Source organism: Chionomys nivalis, chromosome 6, assembly GCF_950005125.1.
Source record: "Chionomys nivalis chromosome 6, mChiNiv1.1, whole genome shotgun sequence".
NCBI classification, from domain to species: Eukaryota; Metazoa; Chordata; class Mammalia; order Rodentia; family Cricetidae; genus Chionomys; species Chionomys nivalis.
In genome coordinates, this window is record NC_080091.1 from 67,555,827 (window position 1) to 67,574,355 (window position 18,529).

An 18,529-nucleotide genomic window follows, 5' to 3' on the forward strand; every position below is an offset into this window, starting at 1 on the left:
CTTTCATAAAGACTCTTTCCTACAATTGAAACTTCGACATGAATACAGAATACTTAAGGTTTTGATATACAGTTTTAACAATGATTCTCCACTGACTAAAAAACATGATAAAGAAGAACAATACTACTAAAGAGATTGAGAGTTCAAAACTCAAATTAATCACTCTCAGAAAGTTTTTGGGAAGTAGGAATAAAATATCTACATTTGTGTAAAACAAATGTAAAATGACAATTGTGTTAAGGCTTTAACACAGTAGTAACAAAATGGATTTTTTAAAAAAAAAAACTTTTCTCAAGCAATAAATAAAACAATGCTGGGCATTATCAATGTTTAGTACCTCCAAAATTTACTAGTTAATCCCATTAACCTTTTAAGAAAAAATTAATGTCTTAAATGTAAAAAACAATAGAATCTAAGGAAATCTTGTGAATGACTATATTTACAGATCCATTTATTTCAATTCACGTAACACTTTATATCTATAACTATTAAAATAAAACTGCTAAGATGACCTAAAGCACTCATTTTAAGATGTTCCTCAAGTGAATTGCAATGGCCTTCAGGTGTAAAACAGCTTCTTATTGCTGATATACAGGTGTGTTGATCTAAGTGAAGTATTATCTCATGAAGATATATGTTGAACTGACAATAGCCATTTTAATGAATGAGTGGAACAAAGTTTAAAACGTTCTACATTAATAGTTTATCAATTTTTTAAATGTTGCATTTATTTAGTTTGTTTGTGTATAATATATTTATTTGGTATATGTATGAGTGTATAGCACACCCCAATACACTGATTTGGCAAAAAAATGATTAAATCCATTATTTATAAAATAAATAAAATTAATATAGTATCTACTTAAATATGGATATTATTTAATATAAAAATATTGATGCAGTACTGAGAGCCTGGAGCCCAAAGGACAAGGCTTCAGCTTCCCCTGCCCCTCTGACATAAGCCAGATACATAAATGATTACCCAGCAGCAGAAGCATGGAATGAGCTTCTCAGACCCTTTACAGCTCCTGAGTAATGGGGTATGAATATTGTAAATTTCAAAGACAACAATACTTTATCTCTGTCACTGTGTTTATCAATTGATAACAAGTAGACATGCTGCGATGTTGAAAAGATAACTAAGATAAATAGTGAAAAATTTTATACATTTTTTTTTCCTGTAAAGCCTATAGGGTACCTTCAGTTTGAATTCAAGCTGTGGCATGACAGATAACAATAAATGAGGATCTATAGCGAAAAGTTCCTGAATCAGATCAAATACATGTTCGGACAGATCACTGACTGACGATCTTCCCAGCACCAGGACTTGATTGAAAAACTATAGGAGACATTACAATAAAAAGGGTTAATTTACTTTAAAAATTTTTTCTATAAATATAGACGCAAAGAGAACTATGAGCATTATACATACAACTGAAAGGAACAGCAGATTGCTATTGAATTACTAACATGTAAGAGGATAGACATCTAAACAAAAGACAAACTTCCAAATATTATCAAATCATGAATTAAAATAATGATTACTGTTGTGTTACAAATAAGGATGACATACCTGAAAATTTAGACATGTGTAATTCATTATAGGGACACAATTTAAACTCTCAATTGATTTCAATTTTAAAGAATTCTATTTTTCCTGAGTTGAGTGATAAATATTTTAAGGTAGGCTTTAAGTTTCTGTGTTCTTTTGTTTTCTATTTCTAGTGAAAGCCAAATACAATTTGACTTAGATGATAAAAATAAAGGTTGAAGACACAAAAGTTAGTAATTTAAAAATGGTTCAGGAATTAAGAGAATGCACCCAAGTTTACTTCCCAAAGATCTTTAAGTGTGGCTCATAACTGCCTGTAATTCTAGTTCCAGGTGATATGATACCATTTTCTGGTCTTCTCCAAAGAAAATTAACTGCACTGTGTGCACCTACCCCCTCACTATCAGAGATACTTGGATACACTAAAGGAATACAGGAAAAAGAATATTTAATATCCAAAGTACTACAACTGTCACAAGTGTCACACACATACATACACATAGGAGAATGTTCCTTTTTATAGATTTCATTTGTGTATATATATTCTGAGTATATGACCACAGAGGTCAGGGGGTGCTGAATTCACTGAATTTGGCATTATACACAGTTGTGAGACATGGATGTTAAGAAGAGAATTTTGGGTTCTCTGTAAGCATTCTTTATCACTGACCCATCTCTCCAGCTGGGAACCAGATTTTGAAATGTTAAAAACACAGGTCTATACAAATCAGCATTTCTTTTTCTTGGTTTTTGGAGACATGGTTTCTCTGTAGCTTTGTAGCCTGTCCTGTAGACTAGGATGGCTTCAAACTCAGGAGAACACCTGCCTCTGCCTCCCAAGGGCTGGGATTAAAGGTGTGTGCTACTACCGCCCGGTTAGCATTTGTTTCAGAAATCATAAAGTTACATGTATCTTTTTAGATAGCTAAATTATGAGTCAGAAAATTTCAGTATTTCAATGGAGTCTTTGAAAAGAATAAATAGAGTCTTAAAATATACACAAATGGGGCTGGAGAGATGGTTCAGCAGTTAAGACCACTGGCTGCTCTTCCAGAGGATTCAGGTACTGTTTCCAGCATCTACATGGCATCTCTCAACCATCTGTAACTCTAGTCCTAAGGGAGCTGGCTGTTGCCTTCTTCTGACCCCCATACATGTAGTAAAAACATCTATACATATAAAATAAAAGAATATATGTATACGCACAAATAAGCATGGTATGATACCTATGGAAGTGTATCTGAACTATCGATAGTTATTTCTAATAACTGAGAACAGGATATTCAAGGCAACCTACCAAAGTCTTAATTTAATAACAAACATAACAATTTAATACAATTTAAATAATCCCTATTTTATTATAAGGAGGTAATTCCACAATAGATAGACCTGCATTCTCAAAGATGACCTGTAAAGGAAAGCACTGATAAAAAGCTTTAATACAAGGCAATAAGGAAAATAAGTGTAATTTATACTCACTTGTATTATTAATAAAAACCTAAATAAATATAGAGGTAGACATAGAATACAATAGATGTACACAAGTAAATTTATAAAAGAATTATTATTTTAAGGTAGTAAAATTTTTTAAAATAAAATTCTACTTTTTGACAAAGAACAAATTTACGCTCAATTTCAATTTTTCCTTTACAGAATTAACTTATGCACAAGCTTGGGTGTGTATGGGGGGGGGGGGGGGGAGATGCATGTCAAGATAGGATTTCTCTGTATAGCTCTGGCTATCCTTGAATTCAGAACTCACAGAGACCCATTTGCCTCTGTCTCCCAAGTGCTGTCCTTAAAGGCACGTGGGTTCAGCTGTCAATGAATTTTTAAAAAACGCTGTAAGTCTGGAGATAGTCATTTGTTCCCAAACCTGATGAGCTTAGTTTGATTCCTACAGATTATCCTGTGACCCTCCAGCTCCCCATAACACACAGTCTTTTGAAATATATATTTGTAAACATCTATTAAAGAAGAAACTATTTTAGAAAAATGACCCAGAAGACATAAAGAGGCAAATGCATACAGATGAAGATAGAGACCCAAAAAGTAGAGACAAGCAGATCTCTGAGGCCAGCCTGATCTACTTAGAAAGTTCCAGGCCAGCCAGAGATATAGAATGAGACCCTTTTTTAAAAAAAGGGAAAAAAATTCCAGAAAGAATTTAAAGTTTCACATATTTGGGAGGATACGGCGAGTATGAGTACAGATGAAGAAGAAGGGGTCAGATTTTAAAGTTATATCTATCATTGGGCCAGTTTAAAGGCATTTTACATTTATGCTACATTTTTTCCAATTGTGATCATATTTATGTATGTTTTCATATTTTATCTGAATAAAACCATCTTCATGAGAAATGTATTTGCATATGATTATAATAAATCCACCTGTCAAGAATCAGAGTTCTGAAATAAATGTATAGAGATACATACATTGGCAATGCATGCTTCAATAGTCTGGACTGTCCTTTTCAACAAGACTTTTGCAAGGTCGAAAGACTGTTTATTTAAGTTCTGAAAAACAAATCATGCAAAGTTACAAATGAACTGATGAAACAGCATCATTTGAACAATTATGTATTTAAATTTATCAAAATATGAAAACAGTTACGTGAATTCCATTCAAGGTTTTACACAGAAGGAGCCAGCCAAATGAACTCAACAAAACAAACTCTAAAATATATATGAAAGGCTGCCAAAAATCCAACCTATAGAAAGTTTTACTAAACTAAAAACAATATGAACTTATTAAACACATTATCCTAAATGCATGCTCCCTCCCCATCCCCAAATACTAAATATTTCATTGTTTAATCAATTGTACTTGAAGAAGAAGTCCTGAGGATGTGATTCAGTTATATTGTAGACCAATCACCAAAGATTCAAATTCCTAAACCACAACAAGGAAAGGCTGGGAAGGGCCTTGATCAACCTTCTTTTGAAACAGGGCCTAACTATGTAACACTGGCTAGCCTGGAACTACTACACAGATCAAGCTGGCCTCAGAGATCTGTCTGCCAAGCGACTGTAGTAAAGGTGTGAGCCATCACACCCAGATCACCTATTTCTGAAATGATGACTACTTGTTTCCTTATGTACCAATGTATTATAACAAAGGATCTAGGAAAGATGGTAGCCATGGCATATGTTTAAATGTTAAAAATTTATCGAAAAAACAATTATTGTTTCAAAGAACACATGTTAAAATCTCTCTCATCTTACACCTCTCAAAAAGAAGCTAAAACCACATTTCTGGGGCGTGTCATTGAGAGCAGTCGCCTCTCTTACAGAGGATAGGAATTTGATTCCCAGCAACCGCTTAGTGCCTCACAACTGTCTATAACTCCAGGCACTCTTCAGGCCTCTGTGAGCACTGAGCACAGGCAGTGCACAAATATACAAGCAGGAAAAAAAAAAGCCCATACACATTTAAAAAAGCAAATGAAAACTATTAAATATTTTAGACAATGTAGACTGATTCTAGCGTCAGAATAGGAATTCTTTTTTTTTTTTTAAAAAAAGAAATTCTTACATAAAATCGCAAAAGGAAAAGGCTAATAGCTGATTTCTTTAGGTAAACTGATCTTTAGTATCTTGATACTATACAGACCTTGTGTGCGGGAATGAGGTTGATAAGAATAGAATCCAGTAACTCTTGAGTAACTCCATCACCTTCCATGATGATAGAACTCATCAAGTCTAACATGTGCATTTGTACCTTCTTATTGTGGCTATTGCTAAAAAGAAGGGAAAATAATTAAGGCATCTAGAAAGACAAAGTTCACTGGGGTCTGTTTTCTTTCATATACTTGTTTATTTACTGGTGACAAGGTCTTGCTCTGTAACCCAGGTTGACCTCAAACTTAGGTTGCACCTCCTCACCCTAAGTGCCACTATGCCAATCAAAATTTTCAGTTTAAAGCAATTACCTTAGGACCTAGGGGCAAAGGTCTTTAATCATATATATTCAGGAGAGTAAGAAGGGTAAATCATAGCTTAAAGCCAGCTGAACAAATAAGCAAGATTCTCTCTAGGGAGAGAACAAGGTTGGGAAAAAGAGCTCAGTGGTAGAGTACTTACTAAATAAACATGAAGCCTTAGATTCAACCACAGTACAACATGAACAATCTCAGGTGTTAAAGGATTTTTACTTCTCCCACTACCCAGCAATGGACTACCTTGATAACTGAATCATATTATAAAGTACTCTAAACACACATCACCTTAATTTCTAATGAAGTATTCTCTACAAGTCACCTATATACACATACATACAATAAAGAAATCCCTTTAAAATGTATAGTCTATAGAATGATAGAACCATATACTATAGTATAAATACAGAAGTTTGAAACAAAATTGAAAGACTGGATTATCTAAGTGTTTAAAATTTTTCTTGAAGCAACAACTATTTTTAAATAATTGACCCATCTAGCATTTAATGAAGGAAAACATGTAAGCTTTTAAAAGTTTGGGGGGGGGGGAGATTGCCATAATTTCTACAATGTTTAAAAAGACAGTCCTTTCATGTGTACTCTCCAAAATATCTTACACACTTCACAGTTCTCAGTATGTCTTGTGTGTGGCAGTGTAATGACTTGAAGAATATAGATATTCAACTTGATGCAAAAAAAACAACACACACAAAATCTTAAGTGCTTAGTTCTCAGATCCATATATCAAGAGAAGGAAAGAAAAAATACAAGGAAGACAGATAAAAGAGACTTTAAAAAATTATTCATGGCCAATCTTAGTGATGCACACCTTTAACCCCAATACTTGGGAGACAGAAACACTTGTGAATTCAAGGCCAGCCAGGGCTACATAAGGAGTTCTAGGCCAGTCAGGATCTACACAATGAGATCCTGTCTTAAAAACAAATTATTTGAATAATTTCACCAATCCAAGTCAGTAAACTTAAGACTTTACTTGAATCTGGATGTAGTAACAAGATTATGTTTTGTGTTTTATCCAAAACAACTAAAAACAGAGAAAAATACAGAAACAATAGAGTTCTGATATTGGGATTCATTCACACACTGATGAAAAAAACTAAAAACAAAAAAACAGTATCACATTCTGGGTAAGCTAACAGGCTAGCCCAGGGAAGACAGCCCTCATGGACCCTAATGGTTCTCTCCACAGAGTGCATACAGAATAAAGTTTGCAAAGCTGCATATCAGTGAACAAAGAATTATTCAGGAATCAAACTTAAAGATTCAAGTGCTTAATGATCATCGCATGCAGGTGAGAAGTTCCTTAAATCTGGAAATAATCTTTGAACTTCCTATGAGAGTTTGGAAGAGTAATCAAAAGAAGATAAGCCCAGAATCTAGAAACTCAAGGAGCCAAGTATAAAACCCAAATCAAATCAAAGCAGAAGAAAAGTTCTAAAATATATCGTAACAAATTTCCTGAAATGAATTAACAAAGGCTTCAATGCAGCTCGAGTAGATTTTGTAGAGGTTATAGGAGGAACAAATCAATAATTTCACAAGTATTGGAGATAGTAATCATAAATTTCAAAAGGAAAGTCTATGAAATGTTGTTACAATGAAAAGTTAGAAATTGTTCTTAAGTTATTTTAGTGTGTCTGTTGTAGATATTCATAGTGTACAAATACCCATTTGAACATGTGTTAAAGACAAGCAACAAGCACTTTACCAGCTGAGTAATCTCCCCCACAAATTGTTCCTCTGTGTCACATTACAATGATGTTCCATTCATGAAGTCCATATGAACAATCCTTTAATCTGGGTTTGACTATACATCTAGCTTAGCTAATAAGTCCGAAGCTACTAAAGGATTGGCAAAAATTCTAATATTGAAGAGCTTGCCTCTCTTGATAATTCTGAAGCCTATACAGTGTATAAAGATACTGATATGTGATTTTATTATTGTATTACTTCAATCTACTGCCCGGTGCCGCCCAGTTAAAAAAACTACAGACACACAGAGAACCCAAACCAGACAAACTGCCACGCTGAATCATGGGCAAAAAATGGTGGCTTCTCGTACAATCAAGTTCCTAGTAGGCTTTGTAATATAGAAGATGGTAATTAGCATAAAAGTTTGTCACTTATTCCAATGGCTTGCTGGAAGTAAAATGACACAGGAAGCTCTTATGATCTAAATGTTTTAGCTAGTACACTAATCAAATCTGTTTACTTTAAGTTAATATAAAACCTTCACTATACTAAAGGAGAAAGAAAAAATTTCTAGAAATTCACATGCAACCCAACAGAGTCACATACTGAAAGGTTAAGTCTTTTGGATACAATGAATCAATAAAATGAAATTCAACTGCTTTTTATCCTAACTGCCATTTCTTAATGTGGCAGAGAATTTAAAACTGACACAAGATATATATGCATATAATATAATACTTTAAGACACATCTCAGATGTTAGGTATGAACAAATAATAAAAGTGCTAGACAAAAAAAAAAACCTGGGTGGTGGTGATGCACACCTTTAATTCCAGTATTTGACAGGCAGACAGGTCTATGAGTTCAAGGCCAGAGTGAGTTCCAGGACTGGCTCCATAGCTACTGGGAACCCCTGTCTTAAAAACAAAACAAAAAAATCCAACCCCTCTCCCCACCTCCCAAAGAAACCCACAAAAAAACTAGACCGAAATCAGTTTTGGATTCTCCTGACCAGGAAGTATACTGATTCTCCATTCTATGAAAAGCTGATTCAAGCAACATATATGATTTTCTTTCTTTTTCTTTTTTTTTTTTTTTTTGGTTTTTCAAGACCGGGTTTCTCTGTGGCTTTGGAGCCTGTCCTGGAACTAGCTCTGTAGACCAGGCTGGTCTCGAACTCATAGAGATCCGCCTGCCTCTGCCTCCCGAGTGCTGGGATTAAAGGCATGCACCACCATCGCCCGGCAACATATATGACTTTCAAGAGTCAGGGCTACAGTTCAGTTGTAGAGCATTTGCCTAGTATCTATCAAGTTTGAGGCACTAGATTTCATCCCAAAACTTTCATAAAATACATGTTACATACATACTCATATTATCTTCATCCAAAAAGAAAACATTATCAAAGTTTGTAAGTGAACGAACTAATTAATCTCTTCTGTTCCACATCACTGAAGCACAAAATACCTAGTACTTCACTGTTTAATGTCTCATGCCATTTACACTATGATGCCATTGCTTCTATGGCTAAGTTTCTTCAAAACAAGGTGTTTTCAACCTCCTTTAAAGTTGTTGTTCGGGGAGCGTCCCCACATCCCATAACACAGACCATTTCTATTGCTTCTGATTGCCCACTACACAACTGGAGACACATGTACTGTGGCTGAAGGACAGTTAGAGAAATCAAGTTGGAACTGACATGAAAACTTCCCCTAATAGCTAGCTTTCATAGTGGCAGAAAGTATCAAGCAAACAGCTGGGAGGGAAAAGGGTAGCCAACCACTTTCTGATTGGATCTTAGGCCTGTTCCACAAGAGAGAATACATGCCTAGTATAATAAATCTGGTCAAAAGCCCATGGTTCAGAAATTCAAGGGGATAATTGGTGATGAGAGCCTACTCCTGCTGTTTTGCTAAATGGACATGTGATCAAACCGTGCCCTAAATGTTTGTGTTTATAGCCATAGGTCAGTGTTGCTCTAAGCCTGGTCAGAAAAGTTTCTAAAGTAAACAACAGATAATGCAGACTCTGAACTGGTCAAAGTGTTGACAGACCAGCTCAACATGAAATTCCTATACCATTCACTGCACACTCTCCTAGTCAAGACTTGAGTGAGGAACAGCAAAGAAGAGGGGCTAGAAAGGATAGAAGAGAAGGAGAAGGAGTGCTATGGACTCTGTCTTCTGAAAGTGGCATGGGCACTGTACTGCTGAACTCGCTCTATGGTCATCTGTGGAAGAACAAGCTAACAAAAGCCTTAAAATATTCCAGCAGAAAGTACTAACAGGACTCAGTGGATTCCGGGGGGAGGGGAGGCACAACACAAAAAAGCGAGTATCCTGAGGGTGAAATAATCAATGTATATATATATGTACATAACTGTCAAATATTTAAATATTAAAAAAGTAAGATAAAAAAACTCCAAGGACTGTTTTATGATCCTCTAATATTACTTAGCCTGAAACACACAAAAAGACACAGAAAAGTCAACCAATTCAATACAGCAAATTTAAAGAGACAGTGTAACATCAGGCACGCTGCCTCAATCCTAATAATTTAATCACTCAGTAGGTTAAGGCAGAAAACTACAAGTTTGAGGCCAACCTGGCTACCTAAGTTCCAGGTCTCTCAGAGCTACAAAGGAGCCCCTATATCAAGGAAATAATTAACTAATTAGTTGAAAAATGGTAAGCACAGCTTTCAAACAACAGAATTTGTTTATTTCCCCCTTTGAAATATTCTTAGAAAATAATTTCTCTAGAAATCTAGAGAGTTTAGCTTATATAGTAGAATATAGTAGAGTACATAACAATTCAATAAACACAATATTTTTTTAAAAAGCTTAAAAAAACTTACTTGATTACTGAGAAGAGAGTCCTAAAAAGCTGAATAAAAATTTCATTGCAATCTTCCAACTCAAAGCAGATGTTATATGATTTAACCCAAGCTAAATTCTTAAATCAACAAATAAAAATAACTGGTTAATCACATACATGTAGAACTGTCACACAAAAGCACACGAGTACAATTTAATTTTTACATGTAGAATTGTTTACAGTGAAGTCTACAAAGACTCAATGTACACAATTAAAATCAGTCCAATCTTTAAAAACTTAACTGGCAGCATCAACTGTCTCAGGTTGAAAAGTACTGAATAGTTAGGAGTTATTACAAATATATATATATAAAATTTCAGAAGCTGTGAAGATTCATTTTTAGATTAAGAATGACAGTGAAATATCAAATTATTTTTTTCACCAGATATACTTCATCTTTTAAAGACGGAGGAAACATAGAGATATTTTCCTTATGAAATATAAGACAATTTAATAAATAAGTTATATATAACAGTTTTACTTTACATTATAATTTTAAGAATTTGCAACTACATGGAATCATATTTATTAAATAAAGTATTATTGTTACCTCTAATAAATAAAAGTATCTATTAAACTGTGGACTCTTTGTATCCTCCAAACCTTTTAACTGTCTGGTAATAAAGAGAAATATGTCCTGTTAAAGAAATAAAAAAGTAAAAAATTTATTAGCTTAGACACTATTACTTGTCATTTTTGCAATACACTAAGTGCATATCTTTATCTACATATAGAGGTATAGATATCTAGAAGTCATTACAAACTACAATAAACAAAGTTCCCCTTTATTTGAATGCTGTGGGACAGCATTATTTTAAATGACTGGAACAGATTAGAACAAACAAACAACATCCTTTGGAAGCAAAACTACAGACTTTTACTGCACACTCATCTGAGAACATTCTTCATCTTACTACACTTGTCACTCACTGTCTCTGCATTGTACCATGGAAAACTACTCTTTTCTCCTGGCATGTAAGCAAGTAGTTTTCAGTCCATGGTTTTGAATTTGATGATGAAAAGCTATTTGGCACAAACGTAAGGCATTGACCTAAGTACTGAGGATGGTGCTTTGTTCCTTAATAAGTTTCCTCAAGAAATTTTCATTCATTCAAACTAATATTAGTATAGCATAAATGACATGTTTTGTTGTAATCCGGACAGTGGATGCTTGTAATCTACATGTATTTTGTTTTTTCCTTAAATGCGTATCCATGATAAAGGTTAGTCTATAAGGCAAAGTAAAACATGAACAAAAATAACCATGAGACAGAACAGTATTATAAAAGTTACAAAACAAAGTTATAAAAGGGGTCATTATTTAAGTGCTGACGACTTGAATGTGAACAGTAAGACACTAGTCCAGTTCTCAGGTAACAAAGAAAACCACTAAGTGATTCATGGGCAGACAGCATGTCTCAAGAGAAAGCATGACAGTGAACTTATCAAACTGAAGCTTTGTGAACTGTTGTCATTTGTGGAATTTCCCATTTAATATTTTGGTTGATCACAAGTGACTGAAAGTATGGAAAAAGAAACAAGAGATGAGAGGGCAATACTAACTGTACTGAAAAGGGGCAACGACTCGAAGATGAGAGCACTTGCTGCCCTTATACACAACCCGAGTTTGGTTCCCGGCACATCCGTCTGGGATTTACAACCATCTGCAACTCATTTCAGAAAATCTGAAAGCCTCCTCTTATCTCTGCCAGCATCTATGTGCATGCAATACACATAAACTCATGCAGGCACATGCACATAAATAATAAGATTACCGTTTCCCCAAGAATTACTCAAAAACAGTATAAAACCAGTTACAACAGATCACCTTAACAATTGGTTTTTTAAAGATTTATTTATTATGTATACAGTGTTATGTCTGTATTTATGACTGTACGCCAGAAGAGAGCACCAGATCTCATTACAGACAGTTGTGAGCCACCATGCAGTTGCTGGGAATTTAACTCAGGATCTCCGGAAAAGCAGCCAATGCTCTTACCCTCTAAGCCATTTCTCCAACCCTAACAATTGTTTTTAAAAGATAGAACCACAAAAATGAGCAGTTCTGAATATCCACTACTTAATAACCTATAAGGGGAAAATTATCTCACTGTCTAAATTCTAGTATAGTACTGTTTTATAAACTATCATTAAGCCACTATTTATGCTTTCCATCTATCCGACTGGGCTTTCTGGAGGACGAACAGGAAGGTTAAATATAAGCAGACCAGGACAAGCTCTGATCTTTACCTTCCAAAGCCTCATTCTATACCAGTCATATCTGTAGATAATAAATAATTATATGAAACTTGTGGTCAAAAACCCTCTTATATGACAAAATAAAAGGAATGGTATTTTGCAAACAATATATTTACCTTAAGTTTATCGTGGGAAGTATATGGAGCTTCTGGGGCATAAATTCGAAATATATCAGCCAGACAACATGCTACAAGAAGGCGCACATCTTTATTAGGGTTCCTGAGAAAGAATTCAGATGCGAGATGCAAGGCTAGTGGGAGATACTGCTGCTTTTCATCTTCAGAATCCTGATCCATATCCATAAAAGTTTTCACTACCATCTGTAAAAAAAAAAAAAAAAATAGTATCAACCCATAATACTTAGTAATCAGTTAAAGATGTTCCTCCTCCCCTTCCTTTTGTGAGCTTGGGAAAAGAGCTGGGGTTGTGTAGATCAGTGGAAGAGCAAAAGGTCTTAGGTTCATTCCCTAAGCATGCACACCAACACCCACACACTGAAAAAACAATCATAATCATGAAAAGCACAGACACAAGGAAATTTATAAAAAACAAGAATCAACTTGTAGATTACTCAGACACCTTATCTGTTTTACACCATATTTCTTATAACTTAAAAACTTCCATTTGTGATCGTATTGAACTATTTATTTAGATGATATCTTGCTAAGTTGTCAGAGCAGAACCAAGTAATTCTCCCAATTTCCTCCTCGGATTCTCAAGCAATTGTAACTTCAGGTATATGTCAATATATTTGATTTCATTACTCAAATGTAACTTAACTAAAACGGTTTTGACCCCATGTACACAACTGATAAGGTATTTAGCATTTTATATAATTTTCATTTTATAATCAAAGTTGCATTTTATAGCCTCATTAAACCTTCACTTGAATTTTACTGGCCTTTGTATAATATAAAACCATATTATATGCTTCATGTAGTTCTATTTCTGATGGAAAGTTTTAATTATAAATAACTTATGCTGAGTTTGAGCTAAAGAAATAGCTAGAAGCCATTTTGAGTTACATAGCAAGATTCGATCTTGTTTCTACTTTTAAAAGTCACTGTGACTGGTTTAATAAAAAGCTAAATGACCAATAACTAGGCAGGAAGTATAACAGAGACTTCTGGACATAGAGAACTCTAGGAAGAGGGCAGAATAGCCAGTCAGACACAGAGCAAACAGGATGGGCTATTAGGAGATGAGGTAATAAAGCCACAAGGCAGAAAGCAAATTAATAAAAATGGTTAATTTAAGTTATAAGAGCCAGTTAAAAACAAGCCTAAGCTGTTATTCTAGCTTTCATAATAAGTAAGTTCGTCATGTTTTGTGAGCTGGCTGCTCAAAGAAAAGTCTGACTACACATGGCACCCAACACATATTCCTACACAGAACCCGAGAAAGCTTTTTTAAAAAAGGCTCCAAACACACAAAAATGGAGCCAACATGGCTTTGTAGTACCACAGTCTTTCATGCAGGCTGAGCAACAAAGACGCATCTTCCAGCCACTGCCTACAGGCTTGATCTGCCAGCATGCCATGAGCTAAGCTGCACAGCAGTTAAAGGTTTCACTCAGACAAAAAAAAAAAAAAAAAAAAAAAATGAAGATATGCAGTAAAGCAGGTTCAGACAAAAAAGAAACTCTAAATAGGTTACAGTGTGTTTAACAACATACATAATCTTAAAAATGAAAATAACAGGCGGCTGGAGAGATGGCTCAGCGGTTAAGAGCATTGCCTGCTCTTCCAAAGGTCCTGAGTTCAATTCCCAGCAACCACATGGTGGCTCACAACCATCTGTAATGAGATCTGGTGCCCTCTTCTAGCCTTCAGGCATAAACACACACAGACAGAATATTGTATACATAATAAATAAATAAAATATTTAAAAAAAAAAGAACCCACACTGAAGAAATCCATTTAAAAAAAATGAAAATAACAGTCATAAAAACAAGCTTATAAATAGTAAGATAAAGTCTTCAAAGGAAAAAAATACTATAAAAAAGATAAGTCACATAAAGATGGAAAATACAGACAGAAAAAAAAAGGGAAAAAAAATATAGACAGAAACTGGATCCTGTATGGTGTTGTACTGACTGAATTATTTTATGAACAAGCAATAGCTTCTGAGACATTGGATGTGGAAACTGTTAAATTAAACCAACCTACATATTTTAAAAATGGCGCCGGGCGGTGGTGGCGCACACCTTTAATCCCAGCACTCGGGAGGCAGAGGCAGGCGGATCTCTGTGAGTTCGAGGCCAGCCTGGTCTACAAGAGCTAGTTCCAGGACAGGAACCAAAAGCTACGGAGAAACCCTGTCTCGAAAATCCAAAAAAAGGAAAAGAAAAAAGAAAAAATGGCTTAACTTCAAAATGGAAATAAAAAAATATACTGCACTGGAGAAGAGGTTATGCTATTGTTTGCACAGAAAACAAAAACCTGTAGAATCATTCAAGATTAAGGGAGACCCCTAGTAAATCCTGGCTTCAGACATAAAGAAATAAACCAAGAAACATTACAAGACAAATAATGTATATTTTACCTGCTCAAACATAAAAAGAAAAACTTATCTTTGGCTACCTTGTGAATAACATATAGTCCATACTTGTGTTAATGCAGATATGTATGTTACCTTTAAAAGTTTATGTGTTTTCAAAGCAAAGGAATCAAACACCAAAGAAAACACGTGGCCCATGTGATCCAACCTCTTTGAGTACCTCTGTTGCAGTTTCCTCAGAGTCTGCATCCAGATCAGCTTTAAGTCTGCTGGCTGAGATAATCCACCCTCACAGACTACTCCAGCCAAAATTTCAGATAAGCTTTGCATTATCTCATCATACCAAGACTGGACATAGCATCCCCAGGACCTGATGATTATCTTGATTTTTTTCAGGGTTCCATAAAGATGCCAACGCCACAACAGAAAGCAGTCTAGAGAACACAATGTGCACATTCCCAAGAGGTGGGTGGATGGTTTTTGATCATTCAGTAGGTTATGGATGTTTGTCATTGCTTAGGGGGGTTGGTTACAATTTATTATTGGTCATGATAAGGAAAAAAGCTGAACAAAGGAGATTAGATTCAGGGACCTGGCTCTGAAAAGAAAAAAAGGTATGCAGGAATAATAGGATAAAATTGTAGATTATTGACTTTTAAACTAAAAAAGCAACTACTAGTCTTAAATATTTTACAACGGTTCTGATTTTTGTACATGATAAAAATTTAAGGTTATTTTTGTTATATTTGTTTCTATTCTTTTTATTTTATTTTGTTTGAGGGGGGCAGGATTTCTCTGTAGCTTTGGAATCTGTCCTCATACTCACAGAGATCGGCCTGCCTCTGCCTCACTAGTCCTGGGATTAAAGGTGTGCACAACCTCACCCGGCTTGTTTTTATTCTTAAACTATTGTACTGGTGCAGTTCATTTAAAAATGTACAATTTAGTAAACAAGCTCCACTGGGAGCAGAAGCCAGGAGCAAATCCAGCCCTAGGAGTCAATCCAGTCCTGGGACATTGGCAGACCAGGATTGAGCCAACGACCTGACTCAGAGTCTGCGATCTCCACCAAAACCAGAGCGGGACTGAACCAGTTACCTAAGACACAGAGAAAACAAGCTCCACCAGGAGCCGAAGCCAGTTTGGGGACAGGGGCAGATCAGGACTGACTGAGCCAGCAATCTTCACAACAACAGGTCCAACTCTAAGCCAGGACTTCTGCAGGAGGAGATCCAGACCAAGATTTACAGAAACAGATCAAAGCCAGCAACCTAGGCCAAAGTAGGTCTGAGACAGCAAACTTCAAGGGAGGCAGACCAAAGCACAGGAGCACTGAGCTACCTCCAAGAACACCAAATAACCAACGCGGTAACTAGAACTGTGACATGGACTGTACCATGAGGAACAAGCATCTGAGCTTTGGATTGACTGGCACCTAGAAGATCATTCAACAGAATCTCAGACAGCCTCAACCACACCTATTAGAGGAAAAGATGATTAGAAAAGGTAAGATCACATGCTACACCACAAAAAGCAACACAATACCAGTAAATCCTAAAGACCCTACAAAAGAAAGACCTAAACAACCAAATATGGATGAACCAGAAGAAAATGATCTAAAAAATAACCTCAAGAGAATGTTTGAAATTCTTAAAGATGAAATGAGAATCTACCTTAAAGAAATGGAGGAAAAAACAAAAAAATTGGAAGATATGAGAAAATCACTTAAAGAAATCCAAGAAAAAGAACTCAAACATATAAACTATTCAGGACTTGAAAACTGAGATAGAAAAAATAAAGAAAACACAAGCCGAAGGAATTATAGAAACAGAAATCACGAGAAAAAGATCAGGAACCACAAATGCAAGCATGAACAACAGAATACAATAAATGGAAGAGAGAATCTCAAGCACTGAAGATACATTAGAGGAAATAGACTCATCAGTTAAAGAAAACATTAACCTAACAAAAGCTTAACCCAAAATATCCATGAAATATGGGACACTATAAAAAGGCCAAATCTTAGAATAATAGGTATAGAAGAAGAAGTTCAACTCAAAGGCACAGAAAATCTATTCAACAAAATCATAGAAGAAAACTTTCCCTACCTAAAGAAAGATATTCCTATGAAGATACAAGAAGCTTACAACAAAACTGGATCCAAAAAAAAAAAAGTCCTCTTGCCACATAATAATCAAAACACTAAACATACAGAGTAAAGAAAGAATATTAAGAGCTGAAAAGAAAAAAGATAAATATAAAGGTAGACCTACCAGAATTACACCTGACTTCTCAGTGGAGACAATGAAAGCCAGAAGGTCATGGCCAAGCATTATACAGACCATGGATGCCAGCCCAGGCTACTATACCCAGCAAAACTGTCGATTACCATAGAAGGACAAAACAAGATATTCCATGACACATCTAGATTTCACCAATTCCTAGCCACAAACCCAGCCCTGCACAAAATACTAGAAGGAAAACTCCAACCCAACAAAAACACACAATTAATGATCTCATTACAGCAAATCCCGAAGAAGAAAAAAATGCACAAATTAACATCACCAACAATGAAAACTAAATTAACAGGAGATAGCAATCACTGGTCATTAATATTCCTTAATGTAAATGGACTCAATTCACCCATTAAAAAGGCACAGGCTAACGGACTGTATATGAAAACAGAATCCATCCCGCTTCTGCATACAAAAACAACGTATCTCAACCTCAAAGACAGACATGGTCTCAAAGTAAAAGGTTGGGAAAAAATATACCAATCAAATGGACCTAAGAAACAAGTGGGTGTAGCTATCCTAATATCTAACAAAATAGATTTCAAGCTAAAATCAGTCAAAAGAGACAAAGAAGGACATTTCATATTAGTCACAGGAAAAATCCATTAAGAGGAAATTTCCAATACTGAACATCTATGCCCCAAATACAAGGGCACCCTCATATGTCAAAGAAACACTTCTAAAGCTTAAATCATATATTAAACCCTACAAACTAATACTGGGAGACTTCAACATTCCCCTCTCACCACTGGACAAGTCAATCAGACAAAAAAATGAATACAGAAATAAGAGAACTAACAGATGTTATGACTCAAATGGACTTAACAGACATCTATATAATATTCCATCCAAACAGAAAAGAATATACCTTCTTCTCAGCACCTCATGGAACCTTCTCAAAAGTTGACCACATACTCAGTAACAAAACAAACCTCAACAAATAAAAAAAAATTGGAATAACCCAATGTACCATATCAGATCACCATGCTTTAAAACTAGAAGTCAACAGCAATACCAATTCCAGAAAACCCACAAACACATGGAAATTAAACAATGCTCAACTGAATCATCAATGGGTCAAGGAAGAAATAAAGGGGGAAATTAAAGACTTCCTAAAATTCAATGAAAATGACCACACAACATACCCAAATTTATGGGAAACAATGAAAGCAGTGTTAAGAGGCAAGTTCATAGCACTAAATGCCTACATAAAGAAGCAGAAAATTCCCACACTAGTGAATTAACAGAACATTTGAAAACTTCAAAACAAGAAGAAGTCAACTCACCTAGAGAAGGAGATGACAGGAAATAATCAAATTGAGAGCTGAAATCAATAAAATAGAAACAAAGAGAATACAAAGAATCAATGAGACTAAGAGTTGGTTCTTTGAGAAAAATCA

The 18,529-nt window shown here is 35.2% G+C and overlaps 1 protein-coding gene across 5 annotated transcripts in view; it reads right to left on the minus strand.

Moving 5' to 3' along the window:
* The window catches only part of Pds5a (PDS5 cohesin associated factor A), a 96,336-nt gene that overhangs the window by 52,768 nt on the left and 25,039 nt on the right, over positions 1 to 18,529 (minus strand). For 4 of the 5 annotated variants that reach the window (XM_057771286.1, XM_057771287.1, XM_057771288.1 and 1 more), the window contains exons 3-8: positions 12,453 to 12,656; positions 10,628 to 10,714; positions 10,058 to 10,155; positions 5,165 to 5,291; positions 3,988 to 4,068; positions 1,199 to 1,339 (exon numbers count right to left, since the gene is read on the minus strand). In XM_057771286.1, coding sequence (XP_057627269.1) covers positions 1,199 to 1,339; positions 3,988 to 4,068; positions 5,165 to 5,291; positions 10,058 to 10,155; positions 10,628 to 10,714; positions 12,453 to 12,656 — 738 coding nt within the window. The remainder of the gene's footprint in view (positions 1 to 1,198; positions 1,340 to 3,987; positions 4,069 to 5,164; positions 5,292 to 10,057; positions 10,156 to 10,627; positions 10,715 to 12,452; positions 12,657 to 18,529) is intronic. The other variant, XM_057771291.1, reaches the window with a different exon arrangement.